Below are 20,000 nucleotides of genomic sequence, written 5' to 3' on the forward strand. Positions count from 1 at the left end.
TTACACATGCAGCTTATATTCATGATGCATACAAGATTAATAGTGTATAAAAATAGAGAGAGACAGCATTCAGAGTAGCGGTTGAAGAACAGCTTAGTGATTATACAATGTGTTCGAGATGACAAGATGAAAATATAATTTCATACCAATGTTGAGGGTCACAATGTACTTGTAGGGTTCCTGTTAATATAATGAGCTGATGATTGTGATCAGAATAGCAGAGAAATGGGTAGTCAGGCTGGCAATCCGATATAGCATGTGTGATGTATTGTGGGGAATTAGTAGTAGAACTTTGGAGGTGATTGTTAGGTGGGTAGAGAAAGACAGCAACACCTCACAGAGGAGAGTCTACAGTGAGGGGAAGAGAGAGACAGCAACACCTCACAGAGGAGAGTCTACAGTGAGAGAGGGAAGAGAGAGACAGCAACACCTCACAGAGGAGAGTCTACAGTGAGAGGGGAAGAGAGAGCCAGCAACACCTCACAGAGGAGAGTCTACAGTGAGAGAGGGAAGAGAGAGACAGCAACACCTCACAGAGGAGAGTCTACAGTGAGAGGGGAAGAGATAAACAGCAACACCTCACAGAGGAGAGTCTACAGTGAGAGGGGAAGAGATAAACAGCAACACCTCACAGAGGAGAGTCTACAGTGAGAGGGGAAGAGATAAACAGCAACACCTCACAGAGGAGAGTACAGTGAGAGGGGAAGAGACAGACAGCAACACCTCACAGAGGAGAGTCTACAGTGAGAGAGGGAAGAGAGAGACCGCAACACCTCACAGAGGAGAGTCTACAGTGAGAGGGGAAGAGAGAGACAGCAACACCTCACAGAGGAGAGTCTACAGTGAGAGTCTACAGTGAGAGGGGAAGAGAGAGACAGCAACACCTCACAGAGGAGAGTCTACAGTGAGAGTCTACAGTGAGAGGGGAAGAGAGAGACAGCAACACCTCACAGAGGAGAGTCTACAGTGAGAGGGGAAGAGAAAGACAGCAACACCTCACAGAGGAGAGTCTACAGTGAGAGGGGAAGAGAGAGACAGCAACACCTCACAGAGGAGAGTCTACAGTGAGAGGGGAAGAGAGAAAACACATCATGAGAGAATGTAATTAAGTATTCTGTCAGATTATACGTTATGTAAACATAATTATAGTGGTGGAAAACAGTGGTCGCGGCCATCAGCATTGAAGGCAATGGTCCTTCTATGGGTAGAGAGAAGAGAAAGGTACACATTCAAAATGACATGTTACACTAGTCAGCCATTAGAGAGACGCCAGAAAAAAGAGGGAGGAAAAGTTGTACAGCATGACACCTGAGAGGTCTTTGGCAGCATAACTAAGAGATGGTGCATACTGGTCCGTCACCACCATGAGGACGGTCTGGACCAGTTCCATATCCACCCCAACTGCTGACCATATCCACCCCAACTGCTGACCATATCCACCCCAACTGCTGACCATATCCACCACAACTGCTGACCATATCCACCCCAACTGACAGGCCAGTCATACAGAGGTAACTGCAAAGGCAGCCATTAGACATTAGACATCTTCAATAACACATAAACAAGGAGCTTGGAATATATGGAGTAAAAGACTATTATTTATAAGAGAAATGGTTCTGTTTCCACGTTCACAGACAGATTTGTGCTGCTTCAAAGGCATGGATGGAGGTAGAAGGCTTGAGGTTCTTCTTCCTCTCTTTTTTTAGAAAAGGCCCTATTTATTTGGTTTTAATTATTCATCTGAGCACAAGTTATTTCTAATATTAACATTTATCAAGGTCAGGCGCATGGGGTGTGGGGTATGGGTTGTGTGTGGGTGGGGGAAGTGTCTGGCCAACCTGAAATCCCAGAGCGTTACATCATCAGAGGGCGGATCTACAGACGCCAGCTCTGTGGGGGGGCTTGCCTTGGTTTTTTTCAGGCCCCTCACACCCCCCGACCCCCCTCTGCTCTCCTACACTCACACTCTTTGGTCCTGTTCATGGAAATGCGGTTAGCACAGACGTGTGTGTGTGTGTGTGTGTTTGTGTGTGTGTGTGTGTGTGTGTGTGTGTGTGTGTGTGTGTGTGTGTGTGTGTTCGCTGTGTGTGTGTGTAGGCCTACCTCCTACCTCTTAAAGAAAAGGATTTTCTGCATCAATAAGAGCTTCTGGCTGAGCCCTCAGACCTCCTGTTGGCATTTGGGAGGGAAGGAAAAGGGAAACAGTTTCATGTTTTATTAAAATGGTCATGCTCTTGTGTACTTCCCGAGCCTCTACTTCGATCGGTTTTCCGTTGGTTTTCGGTTTTCCGAACTGTTTTTGGACCTGTGGATGTCTTTTGAACAGCTCTATGTGCCTGAATGAATGATGTCTTCGGCTGGTTACAGTAAGGCTGTACGCAACAACGTGACACTTTCCATATGTTTCCCCCCCGGTCCAACAAACCCTCCAGATGCGACCTGTCGGAGTTAAAAAATAGTTCTAAGTCATCGTTAAATATTTGTTGACAGAGTCGTCCACATGAACAAACATTTGCGCTGCGGTTGAAAATGCGATCTACCACCATTGCAAATCCGTGGGATCTTTTGGCCTACATCGGTGGGGGTGGCGGTGGCGGTGGCGGCGGCTGCGTTTGGCAGCTTGCTGCAGCGTCTCATCCACTATTTAATAATATCCCTGTTTTCCAGTGCCCAGCCCGGGCTGCCGTTAGATTTGTGTCACGGAGAAGTCATATTGGGTGAGTTTATGGCACTTTCACTGTGGTGTCCCTGAGCTAAAGCAGATAAGCTCTCAAATGCACCATCTGGTGCCTCTGCCCCCCCCCCCCCCCCAACACACACACACACAAACACACACAATCACACACACACACACACACACACACACACACACACACACACACACATACAAATACAATCACACACACACACACACACACACACATACACATACAATCACACACACATACACACACACACACACACACACACATACAATCACACACACAAACACACATACAATCACACACACACACACACACACACACACACACACACACACACACACACACACACACACACACACACACACACACACAACACACATACACACACACACACACACACACACACACACACCACCCATCCGTAAGTCTCACAGTAAACGTCTTGCATCAGTCCGATTCGTACGGCTCGCCAAGATTATGTAGCAGTCCAACTGGGAGGGAGAGCAGGAGCACAGAACCCTGTCTGAAATGGACACACACACACACACACACACACACACACACACCACCCAGAACCCTGTCTGAAATGGACACCTTTTCATCACAGCAGAGTCTTGCTGTTGCTTCTGCCTACTGAAACATGTTTGATGCGATGTGACCATGATGTGCACAGCTGCAAAAGAGATATTTTTCTTCTCTTTATTAGTTTTGCTTTGTCCGTTTATATAGTATTGTGAGAGAGAGTTGAGAAAGAATGTGTGCATTCAGTTAAAATAAGTCTGTATGTTTTACAGTTATTCACTTTTCACTTTTCACTAATTCACATTGACATCCACGAGTGCAGCTGTGTGAATCAGAGCTCCCACTCTGATACTAAGGTTGCTCAGACCTTGCCCCAGAACTGGTGTATGTATGTGCCTTAGTACTGTATCTCTTGGTCAAAACTATTCATTCTTCTTCATAATATTATCCATCTCTTCAGTTATAAAAAGGAAATGATTATTTATGATAATGGACATTATTAGTTCTTGTTAAAATATTAACTGAGTATAATGGCTGACTTTAATATTTTAATATTATAAGTGGATTATTGAATTTCATTCCAGCTTGACCAGACATTCTTCTGCAGAAAGATTCCTTCAACATGACTAGACTTGTTCAACACAAAAGACTGCTTAGTGTTTGAAATGAGTCCCCTGCAGTCTGTCTCTCTGTCCTCCTCTGTTCACACCCCCACCTTAAGCCTGTCTGTCTGTCTGTCCTCCTCTGTAGACACCCCCACCTTAATTCTGTCTGTCTCTCTGTCCGCCTCTCTGGACACCCCCACCTTAAGTCTGTCTGTCTCTCTGTCCTCCTCTCTAGACACCCCCACCTTAAGCCTGTCTGTCTCTCTGTCCTCCTCTAGACACCCCCACCTTAAGCCTGTCTGTCTCTCTGTCCTCTCTAGACACCCCCACCTTAAGCCTGTCTGTCTCTCTGTCCTCCTCTCTAGACACCCCCACCTTAAGCCTGTCTGTCTCTCTGTCCTCCTCTCTAGACACCCCCACCTTAAGCCTGTCTGTCTCTCTGTCCTCCTCTAGACACCCCCACCTTAAGCCTGTCTGTCTCTCTGTCCTCTCTAGACACCCCCACCTTAAGCCTGTCTGTCTCTCTGTCCTCCTCTCTAGACACCCCCACCTTAAGCCTGTCTGTCTCTCTGTCCTCCTCTCTAGACACCCCCACCTTAAGCCTGTCTGTCTCTCTGTCCTCCTCTAGACACCCCCACCTTAAGCCTGTCTGTCTCTCTGTCCTCTCTAGACACCCCCACCTTAAGCCTGTCTGTCTCTCTGTCCTCCTCTCTAGACACCCCCACCTTAAGCCTGTCTGTCTCTCTGTCCTCCTCTCTAGACACCCCCACCTTAAGCCTGTCTGTCTCTCTGTCCTCCTCTCTAGACACCCCCACCTTAAGCCTGTCTGTCTCTCTGTCCTCCTCTCTAGACACCCCCACCTTAAGACTGTCTGTCTCTCTGTCCTCCTCTGTAGACACCCCCACCCTAAGTCTGTCTGTCTGTCTGTCCTCCCACCTTACGCCTGTCTGTCTCTCTGTCCTCCTCTCTAGACACCCCCACCTTAAGCCTGTCTGTCTCTCTGTCCTCTCTAGACACCCCCACCTTAAGCCTGTCTGTCTCTCTGTCCTCCTCTCTAGACACCCCCACCTTAAGCCTGTCTGTCTCTCTGTCCTCCTCTCTAGACACCCCCACCTTAAGACTGTCTGTCTCTCTGTCCTCCTCTGTAGACACCCCCACCCTAAGTCTGTCTGTCTGTCTGTCCTCCCACCTTACGCCTGTCTGTCTCTCTGTCCTCCTCTCTAGACACCCCCACCTTAAGCCTGTCTGTCTCTCTGTCCTCCTCTCTAGACACCCCCACCTTAAGCCTGTCTGTCTCTCTGTCCTCCCACCTTAAGTCTGTCTGTCTCTCTGTCCTCCTCTCTAGACACCCCGGTCAGTCCTGCCACGCAGTTCACGTTCCGGCCGCTGCCCCCTCCCCCTCCGCCACCCCACGCCTGCACCTGTGCCCGCCCTGCGCCCTACGCCCACGTGACCCTGCAGCGCAGCACCATGCCCGCCCAGGGCCACGCCAGGGACAGCCAGGGCACAGACGCCACGGGGCAGAACGACAGCTCCCAAATCAACCGCAACAACTGGGTGCTCAACAGCAACATTCCTCTGGAGACGAGGTGGGTGGTGTGTGTGTGTGTGTGTGTGTGCACGCACGAGCTAGCAGATGTGTAGAATGTATGCTTATTCTCACACACACACTAACACACCCCCCCACACACACACATACAAGCACAGACACATACACACACATACACACACACACACACACACATACACGCACAGACACACACACACACACACACACACACACACACACACACACACACACACACACATACACACACACACACACACACACACACACACACACACACATACACACTTTCACGCATGTTGTCAGAATTCCACTCTCAAATCTCAAAGGAACAAGCTAAAGGAACTCTTCCACCTAATCACCACCTGTAATGCATATGCACATCACCCACCCACGCACACAATACACACACACAGACACACACAAAAACACACTAATATAATTTATACAGTATATATTGTCAAAATGTCACAATTGTTAAGCTGTGACAGCCTCTTACTGTACAAAGTTGTTTATACTGTCTGAATATTTATAAGTCCCCCCAGCGGAGATCTGTGTTTTGGTGTGCCATCCACTGGAACCAATCAGACAGCTCCCTTTGGAGCTGAATCACGTCAGCGCCGCAACAAGGAAATGTATTGATGGACGAATTTCCTCTCATTAGAGCGTCGCCACATGTTTAACAAATCTGGTTCTGATTTTTTTTTTTTTCAGCCCATCATCTGGAGTCTGTGTTTAAAAAAAAAAAAAAAGAATAGGCCTGTCATATTTACAACTTCTATCAAAACTTTGATCACCCACATGCCTCTGCCAGCTGTAATGAGTTGGAAGCCAGGCAAAGAGTTCCTCCCCAAAAAGGAACAAACCAGCGCATGGCGTTGATGATAATCAGACCAGGCATCTTTCAAATGGGCCCCGAATGTGAATGCTGACCGCGGTCTGAAAGGGACGTGGTATGATAAATAATATGTTTGCATTTTTAATGAAGGCCTGGTAACAGTTGAATTCCACCATTAACTGGGCAAAGATGAGATTGGCAGCCAGCCAGCCATGAAGAAAGGGTTTTAATAAGATATGAATCTGTCCATAATTAGATCCTTTTCTCTCATTTAAAAGAGAGAGATTGAAAGAGGGAGGGAGAAAGAGAGAGAGACAGACAGATAAAGATTTAGAGAGAGAGAGAGAGAGAGAGAGAGAGAGAGAGGAAGAGACCAGACAGAGATGGAGAGAGAGAGAGAGAGAGAGAGAGACGGATGGAGAGAGAGAGAGAGAGACGGATGGAGAGAAAGGGAGAGAGGAGCTGGGGAAATAATAATGCAATGGCAAATTAAATGAATGATTAGTTAAATATAAATATACGGACAAAATGTATCAAAGGTCACATTTAATTAGGTCTCTTAATGTATAACCAATATACGTATACAACTTCACTATGCTTTATTTGGCATGCATAGTGCACTGACGCCAAACCCCCACTGCATCTCAATCCACTCTGGGCTACGGTGTCCATCCAATTAGTGCCTCACCTTTTCAGCATTCACAACCATGCCATTCTTCCCTCAAACAAACAAAAAACACAAGCGCTCGATATTTATTTCGTTTTTTGCTTGTTGGGTTACATATGGACAAGTGGAACACACCCTTCCCCCATCCCAGGAAAAAAAGGGAAAGGATTGTCAAGCCCTCTTTATGGCGTTTTAATGACTGCTAATTTACTTGGGCTTAGTCAATTGTCAGTGAGCACAACAAATAGCGATGAGACAAGGTGACAAGGCAGGAGGAAGGATAATTGATAAGCAGTCATGAAGAACAGCTGGGCGAGGTCAGGGGTCAGAATGAATGAGCTATACCTCCTCTCAGTCTCTCGCTTTTTTTCTTTCTCTCCCTCGCTCTCATGCCTTATTCTTTCTATCTATCACACACACACACACACACACACACACACACACACACACACACACACACACACACACACAAACACACTTACAAATGAGTACACTCAAGCATACACAAACATGTCTGTGTCTATCTCTCTCTCTTCTTCATTCTGTCTTTTTTCAACACATACACAAACACACGCACTTGCGTGCACACACACACACACACACACACACACACACACACACACAGTCATTTACACAGCGCTGGTCGTGCCTAATTGGTGCGTGCTGTTTTTGTTACAGTACTAATCCTACAGCTCATATCTGTAGTCAATGTTTTGTCACTCCCAATTATCCATCCCCTCTGCACCGAGTCGAACCATGGGGGTCAGCGGATGGTCTGTAGGCCGCTTTTCCTGACAGTAATCCACAGCATTAGGAGAATCTGTGTGTGTATTAATACGGGCTTTTCCATAGCAACATTAGCCGTTTTTAGCCTCTTAACTACACCCGGATTAGCCTCGTTCACACGATGGATACCGTAGCGATGCAACCTTACCACGGATGGACCCAAGAATCGCCAGTGCAAAGTGTTCTTATTGAAACTCAGATGGAGTAAGGCTGCGAGTGTGTAGAAGGAAAAAAAAATCATCAAAGTCATCGATTGAGAAGGCATCAAAGCCATCAGATGAGAAGGCACAAGGAAAAGAGACGGCGCACATGTCTGTGGAACAGAGATTGGAAGGACGTTGGGAGGGGGGGGGGGGGGGGGGGATCCTAATTGAAATGTGCACTACTTTTCATCATCTTGAAAAGTTAAGAATAGTGCCATCATCTAGCTGCCTCCTAGCCTCCTGAAGTGAAGTAACACTCATTTTCTGGCTGGAGACCCAGGGGAAATATGGCGGCTGATATGAGATTTGAGCTTGTTAGGTGTAGTAGCCTGTGGATATTGTCTTGAAAGACCACAAAATGTGAAAAGATTTTATAAATAGAATATATAAAAAGGGAGAATTTTTTTTTGGCATTTTTAGTGCTCAGTGTCCTTTTCAAAGTAAAAATAATATATTTAATCATTTTTTTTTTTCATTTTTTTTTACAAGATTTCTAATGTTCAGTGATAGTCCAGTTTTCCTGCTTCTGCCTCCATCTCATTGTAAAACACTGTTGGGAGACCCAGTGGAAGAGTCTGTGGGCTTGAATAGATGCATAGAATGAATAGATCCTCTCCTTCTCCTCCTCCCCCCCCGTTTGCCCTCTCCCTGTGACTCAGTGTGCCCTTGGAGCTATGGTGTCACACTCACCCACCTCTCTGGCAGGGACACCTACACACACACACACACACACTCAACCACCTCTTCGGCAGGCAGGCAGACTGGCAGACAATATGGAGACCCCACTGACCTTTCACAATGAGCCCTTGCCCCCACGACTCGCATTCATACTGACACCTACACACACACACACACACACACACACACACACACACACACACACACACACACACACACACACACACACACACACACACACACACACACACACACACACACACACACATACACATACACATACACACACACACATACACACATACACACACACAACCACATACAGACACAAAAGAACATGCTAACACACTTAACTCTTAATACCCGCTGGACGTAGCTGCTAGTTAATGCAACGCAGTGTGTTCGAGCAATCCACTTTTGACATGAATAATTTCACCACAGTCATAACCTGCTTCCATCTCTGCATCAGTCTCCTTACCCATTAGTCTTGACCCAATTATTCACATATTATTATTATTAGTAGTATTATTATTATTAGTATTATTATTATTATTAGTATGCATTAATATTCTTGTTATTATTATGATATACATTTTATTATTATATACATATTATTGTTATCATTATTATTAGTAGTATTCATGTCCTTATTGTTTGGACATGGAACATTTCATAATAAAGAGCAGACCTGTCACTAGCATTAAGCAAAGTATTAAGAGTCTTGAAGGGTAACACACCACAATAACCGTCAGGACTCACCCTTTCCAATGGTGTTAGGCACTAATCTGTGTGATGAAGTATTGTGGAGAAATCTGTTGTTTGAAATGAGAGGAAATGTCAGTACTAATGTTTTTGAAATTGCTAAGTCATAGAATGTCCTACCAAGACTGTTTTCATATCCCCTGATTACAAGACATTCTCCTCTACATGTTCATGAAAAGGTATATTCCCTTTCATCAACCTCTCTATGAGATACATGCTAAAGTAAAACAATTCAATAAAAATAAAAAAATCATTTTTATTCAAAATATTTCATAAAGACCCTAATATAAAACTTTAGCCCAGGCTGCCCTTAAAAAAACCGTATTGTGATCAGGGACGGATTAAGAAAATTGTGCGCTTGCAAAACACGCACGCACACACAAACACCATTAGGCGTTTATATATATTTTACCAACAATGTGTTGGATTTAACAGTCGAATAAGAGACTTTGGCTATTGTATTGGGAAAGTAAACAGGTCAAAGTTTACCCCGTAACATCCACCTTAGGTGCACTGCCCTGCTATTGTTTCTGACATTTCATGTGACAGGGCATCAGCCGAATGATTCTTTTCTAAATTGAAACTGATTGAAGACCTACCTGAGCAGCATGGGGCAGGAGAGGCTGAATGGGCTGGCTATCCTGTCCATTGAAAGAGCAAATCATTCATCACCACTTTTATGTTTGAAAGGCGTTGTTCGGCAAGTGTACTGTGTGTTACGACCGTCTACACCCCTACTGGCTTTGCAGTGGCAGTGCAATGGTCTTTAGGTGGTGAATGGGCGTAATTTGATTGATTGTCCACACCTGACGACCGGTGGATAAAAGCCATGCTGTTTGCCTTCAGAGGGGGCTGGCATTCTCACCATGCACAGGAATCTGGTGAACACCATGCGGTTGGAGATGCTGTTTGCAGTCTCTATTTTACCCACTAATTTTAAGTTATGTAGAAATAAAACGTTATTTTCGTACAACTCTGTGGTCTGGCTCTTCATTTGTTGCGGCTCAAGAGCCGGGTCGTAACAAATTGGGGCCTTGTCCGAGATCTTTGAACCTTTTGTTGTGGAGACCAGACTGCAGAGTTTAGCATAGGGTAAGTAAATAGGCACTGTGTTGAGCAAACTCTCCTAGTTAGGGTGCTTCAGCTGGGTAGCTGTGCTGCCCTTCCATCGGAGCACTTGTTTATTATTTTGCTTTGTTGTTTTGTTTATTGTTTTTCGTGGTTATCCTGGGTGGGGGTACGCTTCGGAGCTAGGCAGTGGGCTATATCTGTGGTCTGCTGTCTACTCACGAGCTCAGCTTTCAAAGTCGCCTCGAGCCCGGTATACCACTGAAGACTAGAGAGGTATAGTTTAGTTTAGTTTTCATAGCAATAGATGGAGAGGTGCTCAGTACTTTAGAACCAGAAACACTTTAGTTTGATAGGGTTTGTTCATTGGCATATTGCTGGTAGCCTGGCCATTACCAGCCTGTGACTCCATTTCATTCCGTCTTTCAGTCTGGGCCAACCCAATGCATTTTGGTTTCCGAGATGGGCGGGTGCTTATCTTGAGGTTTAAAATCATTGGAGTTCCCTTAACCAATCAGCAACGTTTAGTAAGCATTCGGTAGATTAAACTCTTCCCAAAGCCAGTTGGGAGAAGAGCTACGACGTCCTTTCCAATCATAAAACTTACAAGAAAATACTCTTGTTCTCCTTTTAATTTTCTGATGTTCTCGAGAGTTGAGACAACTTTTCTGATAGCTTTTCGTGTCTTTTCCTCCAAGGCGAGTTTTGCGTCACAGCTCTGAACTGTTCGCTGATTGGTCCTGCAAAATTTTGAGTTCTGGAGACGATTGTCAATGGGGTTGGGCCAGACTGAGTATGAGCTTGAAATCAATTCAGGCGGAAATACGTAGGCTGGTGTCACCAGGCTATATTGCTGGGGCCTGCATGCTGAACTTTCAGTGGCTGTTTGTATCTGGCTTTGTAGTATATAAATATGGGGCTCTTAAACTATTGGCTTCTGATGGATTTGGTGTTCATGGCAGGAAGGCTATATACCTTTGGTGTGCAACCCTGTGTGTTGAGTGTTGCAGCTGTGTGTGTGTGTGGACTTGCCAACTTCGTGCTGTTAGATTACCTGGGTGTGGAAGTTCATTAGGTGAGTGTTGTGTATTCAGTGACAATTAAATGTTGTAGAGATGTCCACTCCATTGTGAATCGCAGGTGAATGTTATTAGTCAGGTGAAGGCAATGACGTTGGTTGTGTGGTAGTGAGCCACACTAGTTGTGATTGTGGATGTGGTTTTCTAATTTTGATTGGTCACATGTGTGTGTTTGTGCTGCATTGAGCGCAGAAGATTCCGGTAACTTGTTGTGGTATGGTATGTTGGTTTCTACTGTGGTAGTAGTAACCGTGTGAGTACTCCATTTGTTGTGACTGTTGTGCTCCACTTTGTGTGGGTCACTTGTTACTGGTTTTGTGTGCAAGTGTTCACATGTAAAGGACAAAGGTATCTATGTATGGTTGTTGGGCAAAGTCCACATCTTCTTGGTGAAAGCATTTAGTTTCATGAGTGTGGTTTTGTGCCTGTTTGAAGTGTTTTGGCCTGTGAGTGCACAGGCAAGATGTGAATTTAAGAGTGTATGTGATTGTGGCGGCTCAGGGTTGAGTCTGTGACTAATGGTTCAGGGTTGCCGGTTGCAGGAGATGCAATCAATGGCATATGTGCCATGTGCTCTGTGCTTCTGTCTTTCTCTTCCTCTTTCTCCTTTGTCCTAGGTGTGGATGGCTAAAGACTAGAGGACACAGTCGGGTGGCTTTACCTTTCGTTTTAGGGTAATTTTAAGTTATGTAGAAATAAAACGTTATTTTCGTACAACTCTGTGGTCTGGCTCTTCATTTGTTGCGGCTCAAGAGCCGGGTCGTAACAAATACCAGCTTCCGGTGCATGGGCATATGAAGTCTGGTCGTGGGGATCGGGTGTTGTGGTGACAACCACATCACCCCCTTGTCGGTCAACTGCAGAGGCTTTAACATTACAGACACAAGCAATGAGGAAACACACAACCACCCTGGCAAATGAAGCCATGTTGAACAATCAATAAATAACAACATAGAGTTGTACGAAAATAACGTTTTATTTCTATACAACTTAAAATCAGTGGGTAAAATAGAGACTGCAAAACAGCATCTCCAACCGCATGGTGTTCACCAGATTCATGGTGTTCACCAGATTCCTGTGCATGGTGAGAATGCCAGCCCCCTCTGAAGGCAAACAGCATGGCTTTTATCCACCGGTCGTCAGGTGTGGACAATCGATCAAATTACGCCCATTCACCACCTAAAGACCATTGCACTGCCACTGCAAAGCCAGTAGGGGTGTAGACCAGGCACGTGCACAGATAGACCCCAACTGGTGCTCAAGCACCAGCCCTTGTGCCCTGGTTGAGAAAAAGTGCCCTTTTTTTCTGGAGACCATTTTTTTTTTCAATCATCAATATTTCTAGAATACAAATTAGTCTCTCGTCATCAATTTCCCCAAATGTGTTTTGATATCTGAGGGGGCATTTATTTGGAGTTCTTGTGAGAATTTCGCCCCGACATGCTCCGCGGCATAGACATAGAATAAGTGTTCTTTGCCTATGATCTGCGGTGCTCACAAGCCCCCTACGCGCCCCTCCCTCCTCATCCCCCACATCAATGTTGAGCGGCAGGCCAACAGGTTCAGCCTACTTCTTCACTGACCTGCATCAGACAAACAGGTAATGACAGTATTTGTGCAATCCCCCGACGTTGTATAAATGAACAACATTAGTGCCGCTGAAAACAATACGTCTGAAAACCGGACTGGTCCGACGTTTCCTAAAAAAATAAACAGACAACTAACTTGATTTCAAAGCATTGTCCAGCGGTTTACTGACGTTTGACAGGTTTAATGACATTATTTGTCTGAAAGTGCATATTTTGTGTTGTATAAATGCCGTTTAAACAATTTCGAGAGTATGTTGAATGTTTGTTTATAAATGTCACGAGAATTCACAGCTAGAAAATAGCAGGTAAACTATGCTAGCTCTCGGGGTCATGCTATCCTTGTCCCTCATTGTTTAACGTGATATTTATGTATCTCTTCGTTTTGCCTGTTTTACAACGACAACCAGAATTTTTCCTCCCAAAAAATTATGAAGGGCGATCATTCCAAAAGCATTGGTTTTCTAAAAATGGGTGGCTGGAGTATTCCCCAAGTTCAGATTTGATGCACAAGCATGGTGAGGTGTAGCCTGGTGACACCAGCCTACGTATTTCCGCCTGAATTGATTTCAAGCTCATATGGAGTCACAGGGTGGTAATGGCCAGGCTAGGTGAGGTGGACCAATTACAGAAAAAAGGCACCCCAGACATAATTTGATGTATCAGACGTTAAGGGAGTGGAAGCCAGAGAGCGAGAGAGATTTAATTTCATTGATAATTTTGGTGATGGGCGCCCTTTTTTTTTTTTTTGAGCACCTGCCCCCCAAAATGTCTGTGCACGTGCCTGGTGTAGACGGTCGTAACATGTGCCTCTAGCTTTTCTCAGTCAGCTTGTAGGTCTTGACGTTCAGATTTTGCGCCTAAACTAGCTATATCGTATCGTCTCGTCACATGATCAAATAAAGACTTGACATTGGCAAAGGCTTGCCATTTTAAGGGAATATATAGCATAATGTGTCTTAAGAAAGCAGGGTCTGCTTTGCCTATGAACCTTCCGTACTGGCTGCATTGTCCATAGTTATGCCCCTGGTACACATGCACATTTTCTAACACAGCACAGGTACACTCAATTAAAGCCATTAGCAAATGAACAAAATACACCTTTTTCAACCACAAATAAGAGCTACATAACAGCGACTTCACACAGAGGCTCTGGCTTAGGGGCCCCCTGAGCTCATGGTCCCCTGGGCCTGGGCCTGGACCCGGTAGGCCCGTTCGTTAATCCATCCCTGATAGTGTGTATGGCTACCTCTTGACCAAGATAGAGGCTAAGGAGTATAGCTAGTGAAATTATTCCGAAAATAGCCTTGGGTTCTAAGATCTATACACACACACACACACACACACACACACACACAACTTTTTTCACACATCACACACTTTTCTACACTTACACACTTCCCACTGAGGGATCTAAAGGGAGGTGAAAGAAGGAAGATGAGAAAGAGGAAGAAGATGTCGTGGTGAAGAACGATAGTGGGAAGATGGAATAAAAGGAGGAACTGGGAGGAGATGAAAAGAGAGGAGAGGAGAGAAGGGGGAAGGGAAGGAAAGGAAAGGAGAGGAGAGGAGAGGAGAGGAGAGGAGAGGAGAGGGGAGGAGAGGAGAGGAGAGAGGAGAGGAGAGAAGGGGGAAGGGAAGGAGAGGAGAGGAGAGGAGATGAGAAGAGAGGAGAGGAGAGAAGGGGGAAAGGGAAGGAGAGAGGTGGGAATAGGGTTGGGATTGGTGGGTTGAATGAAGAGCTGTGTTCATATTCGTCGGCATGGCCACACAGTGTTAATATTGCAGCACGTTCTGGGCTCTCCCCTCTCATAAGCTGGCCTGCTGTGAAATCCTTGCCCGGGCCCTGGAATATGTTCACTCGCAAGCACGTGTGCGTGTGTGTGTGTGTGTGTGTGTGTGTGTGTGTGTGTGTGTGTGTGTGTGTGTGTGTGTGTGTGAGTGAGTGTGTGTGTGTGAGTGTGTGTGGAGGATGGGGGGAAGAGAGAAAGTGAGAGAGAGGGAGGGAGAGAGAAAGGGGAGAGAGGGCGATTCCATGGATTAACTTGTGTCAGTGCAAGTGTGAGTTGCAGTTGCCGTTATATTTTATGCCACGTTTTCCTCAAGTGTTCCCAGATTCACCAGAAAATAAAATGCCTCTTCTCCTAGAACCTTTTCTCTTTCAGCCTTTTTGAAGTGCTTGACATTTTCTATGACCTTTTTTTTTCTTTACAGGCTGGCTAGCTCATATAAAATGTTGTTTCATTTTTCATGAAAAATGCCATCAACCCAAGGTCTTAAAGCACAGGATGGTTCTGTATTCTCAACTTTTGCTGTTCAAAAAAAAAAAAAATAAAGATTGAATTGATTTGAAATGGACTCATTTTTTTGGTTTTCAGGCACTTCCTGTTCAAGCACGGCTCGGGCTCCTCGACCCTGCTAAGTGCAGCCAATCAGAACTACCCGCTGACCTCCAACACGGTGTACTCCCCGCCCCCGCGGCCCTTACCCAGAAGCACCTTCTCCAGGCCCATGTTCACGTTCAACAAGCCCTACAAGTGCTGCAACTGGAAGTGTACCGCCCTCAGCGCCACGGCAATCACCGTCACCCTCGCCCTGCTGCTCACTTACGTCATTGGTAAGCACTGGACATGCTTCTCTCTCTTTACACACACACACACACACACACACACACACACACACACACACACACACACACACACACACACACACACACACACACACACACACACACACACACAGGACATGCTTCTATCTCTTTACACACACACACACACACACACACACACACATACACACACACACACACACACACACACACACACACACACACACACACACACACACACACACACAGGACATGCTTCTCTCTTTTTTCACTCCCCCTCTCTCATCTCCATCCCCTTCTCTCTTTGATTATCTCTGTGTCTCTCGCTCACACATGCAGATAGACAAATATACACTCATTTACAAAGATATAGTACATGGACACACACACACATACACACACACACTATTTCAAGGAAGGCACTATACTACTATCACTTAACATGCAGTCCTCTTTAGCTCCCTTTTGCTAGCTCTTGCCTCTTCAGACTTCACTAAAACTGATGTTTTCATTATTAGTTATTCATTATTTTCTTGAAATGCCCTCTCTTAGTAATTATCCCTCCCCCCCCCCTCTCTCTCTCTCTCTCTCTCTCTCTCTCTCTCTCTCTCTCATCTTTCCTGTCTTCCTCTAATTCTCTCTCTGCATCCATGTTTTTTCTCTCTCCCTCACCTCCATAGCGCTCAAGGTCAAATTGAACTGAGACACACGTTAAGATTAATTTCTGGCCTGAACAGTTGTATTCCATTAATGCAGGAGCCCTTTTAATTAGGCTGTTACTGCGACGCGTGATGGATCATCTCAGAATGCCATCAGGAAGTAAATGCCATCGGGAAGTAAATGGTGTCCCTTTTTTCCCCGTTTTTCCATACTTTTGATTATTTATTATTTAGTTTGAGAAATGAGAGCAGTGGCATGTTGCGGGGCTGGGCGCTCTTGGTTTATTGCTTGTGCCTCGGGTATTCGTTTTAAGCGTAGGTTATATTAGAACGCTCCGCACTGAAACGCCACGTTACCGTAGCTTCTCTAAGGCTACCGCCACGAGCCCCCGAGAGAGAGAGAGAGAAAGACAGAAGGAAAGAGAGAGAAGGGGTGAAGGGAGAGAAAAAGAATGATATAAAGCGGAAGAGAGTGCTCCACACCCCCTCCACATGCGTGCACACACACACACACACACACACACACACACAAACACACACACTGACATACACACACATGCACACACATGCACACACACAAACACACACAGACACACACAGACACACACAGACAGACAGACACACACACACACACACACACACACACTCACACACTGACATACACACACACAAACACACACACAGACACACACAGACACACACACACACACACACACACACACACACACACACACACACACACACACACACACACACACACACACACACACAGACACAGACACACACACACACAGACATTGCTACCATAACTCTCAATCATCACGCCTGTCCTTTAGGCGTCTCCTTGGCCTCTGAGGCTTGGGGTGCTTGTGCCACCATCAGTTTTGTTTCGCACAGACCTCTTCTCTTTTTTTCTCTCTTTTTTTCTCTCTCTCTTTGTCTTTCCTTTCTTCTTTCTTTCTTTCTTCATCCTCTTATTGTGCTGTCAGCCTCCTCAGAGGCAAGAGGCATTATGTGGCGGTCATTATTTATAACCCTTAGCAGACCCCTCAGGAGGTTAACAGAGATGTCGATCGGCAGTACGCGCAGGGGCACGGCGTGGAGAATACATTAGCTCTGTGTCAACCTGCGCTTGTACATCAGCCCGCAGTCCCCCACCTTCCCTCTCTCTCTCCCTCCTTCTCTCTTTCCCTCTCTCTCTCCTTCCGTCCCCCCATCACCTACCAGCGCTGTTATTGTTGGCGTGGTTACCGTTGCTGTCATCAGGGAGGGGCCGGGAGGGGAGAGCAAAGCAAATAATTCCCGCTTGTCGCAAATGAAGTTAGCCAACCAGCAACAGCAACAAGCACAGAACAAGGCAATTAGATCCTATGACCGATCATTTACATAACCCCGCGCAGGAAAGGTGTTTGCTGGGGAGTAATGATGCGGTGAGGCTAGAATCGGAGTACACACACATATATACACACACACACACACACATACACACACACACACAGGCAAATTGGTCCCTCCTGAACACACCCACACACATGCAGATTCACCTTTACTCTGATATACATTCTCACACATTCTCTCTCACACACACACACACACACAAACACACACACACACACACACACAGGCAAATTGGTCCCTCCTGAACACACCCACACACATGCGCACAGACATGCTGATTCACCTTTACTCTGATATACATTCTCACACATTCTCTCTCACACACAAACACACACACACACACACACACACACACACACACACACACACTGACTGGCCTTGCCCATAGCCTGTGCCTCCCCTCCCCCCCACACCTCCATATGGACTCTAAATTGCTTTGTTAATTTGTTGACTTGCGTCTCCTCCACTGTTCCTCTCTGAGGTTTATTGTATTACTAAAACGCTTCCCTGCAGACGCCAGAGCGCTAAAATGATAAATGGCGAACGCAGTGTGTGTGTGTGTGTGCAAGTGCAAGTGCACTGCGCCTCAGACTGATTAAGTGTTAATCGGTGCGAGTGTGTGTATGTGTAAGTGTGTGTAAGTGTGAGTGTGTGTGTATGTGTGAGTGTGTGTATGTGTGAGTGTGTGTGTATGTGTGAGTGTGTGTGTAAGTGTGAGTGTGTGTGTATGTGTGAGTGTGTGTCCCACGCCAACACGTCCCCACGCCCATGTGTCTTTCCACTCCTGTGGCTGAGGGTGCCTTTGCAAACGCGTACAGTAATGGATGTCATGTCGGCCCACATTAAAATGCATATTACTCACGGAGATGGGAAAATAAATCATTTTCTTGCCAGCAATGAAAAATAAATACCTAATAAATAAATAAACCGACGGAGTCCGTCTGGGTCGGTCTGGGTCGGGGGGAGGGTTTCCTAGTTATTGGAGGTGCCACTCAAGGAGGGTAAAGCCGGGGCATATACGATGGGGCAATATAACACCTGTCGGGGCGATGGAGGCAGGAGTGGAGGGGGTGAAGGGAGAGTGACACTGAGGGCCACCGGGGGTGGGTGGGGTGGGGTGGGGTGGTATGATTTGGTTGGGCAGTAGAAGGCGAGGAGGAGGAGGAGGGGATAAGGCGAGGAGAAGGCGAGGAGGAGGAGGATGGGAGGAGGCGAGGAGGAGGAGGGGAGGAGTGTTTAGGCAGCTCTCTGACCCCCACTGGGCGAGGCGAATGAGCTACGATGGGTTTATCAGTCGCTCAGCCAGACTGGAAGAAGCCTGTGACAGGGTCCAATGTCTCTGAGCCCTGGGAGGTGCTGTCCTTCGCCTGCTCTCTCTGTCTGTCGTTCTCTCTTTCTTCTACCCGCTCTCTCTGTCTGTCTTTCTCTCTCTCTTCTACCCGCTCTCTCTGTCTCTCTTTCTCTCTCTCTTCTATTGGCTTTTTATCCGTCTTTCTTTTTCTCCCTGCCTCCCACTCTCTCTCCATCTCACCCTCCCTCTCTGTCTCTTACTCAGTGTCACTCTTGTTTTTGATTTTTCTCTCTCTCTCACTCTCCCTGTGTCTCTTATTCTCTCCCTCCCTCCCTCCCTCCCTGCCTCCCTCTCTCTCTCTCTTAATCTCCTTCTCTCTTGTTCTCTCCATCTCTGTGTTCTGGCCACCCCAGGATCCCTCCCTGCATGCTCATCACAACCACTTTGACTGTTACATATCAGACGGAATCAGACTGGTTCCTCTGCTGTCCACGCTGTTGCAGTCCCTGTGTATATATTATTTATCTTACATTCTTTATACATTTATCCTTTTTGAAGCTGACTTGTTCCTCTGGAAGCAGTATTTATGTACACATGTTTTGATTGCTATGGAATAGATACAAAAGAATGAAAAGTAAATGAAAAATAACTTTTAATTGATATTTTTGGGACCCGTCTTAAGCAAATGAACACAGGCACACTCACAGTTCTAAATCACAGCAACACACTCTTGCCAACCTGATATATTTGCACCCTGTAAGACCAGATGAATGTATGAACGTATCCTCGGCGATGGCTTATCAGCATATTCTAACGTTCGACAACAATGTAGTGATGTCTGAGAAGAGCTAGATTTTGGCAACTGGGGGAAAAAAAACATGGGGAGAAAGAGAGTGTGGTTCTAAGACGGGCTTACTTGGCTTTGTGTCCTTAGCGTAGTCACTGGCCGGGCGCGAGTGTGTCGGGGAACGGTCATGA

At 46.1% G+C, this 20,000-nt stretch overlaps 1 protein-coding gene across 1 annotated transcript in view; it reads left to right on the forward strand.

The window, feature by feature from the left end:
• The window catches only part of LOC308366555 (teneurin-1-like), a gene marked incomplete at both ends in the record, with an annotated part of 192,357 nt that overhangs the window by 35,455 nt on the left and 136,902 nt on the right, over positions 1-20,000 (forward strand). Inside the window, 2 exon segments of the mRNA XM_080840272.1 lie at positions 5,178-5,421; positions 15,445-15,683. Of these exon segments, the coding sequence (XP_080696398.1) occupies positions 5,178-5,421; positions 15,445-15,683 (483 nt within the window).

Source organism: Sprattus sprattus, assembly GCF_963457725.1.
Source record: "Sprattus sprattus genome assembly, chromosome: 6".
Lineage (NCBI taxonomy): Eukaryota > Metazoa > Chordata > Actinopteri > Clupeiformes > Clupeidae > Sprattus > Sprattus sprattus.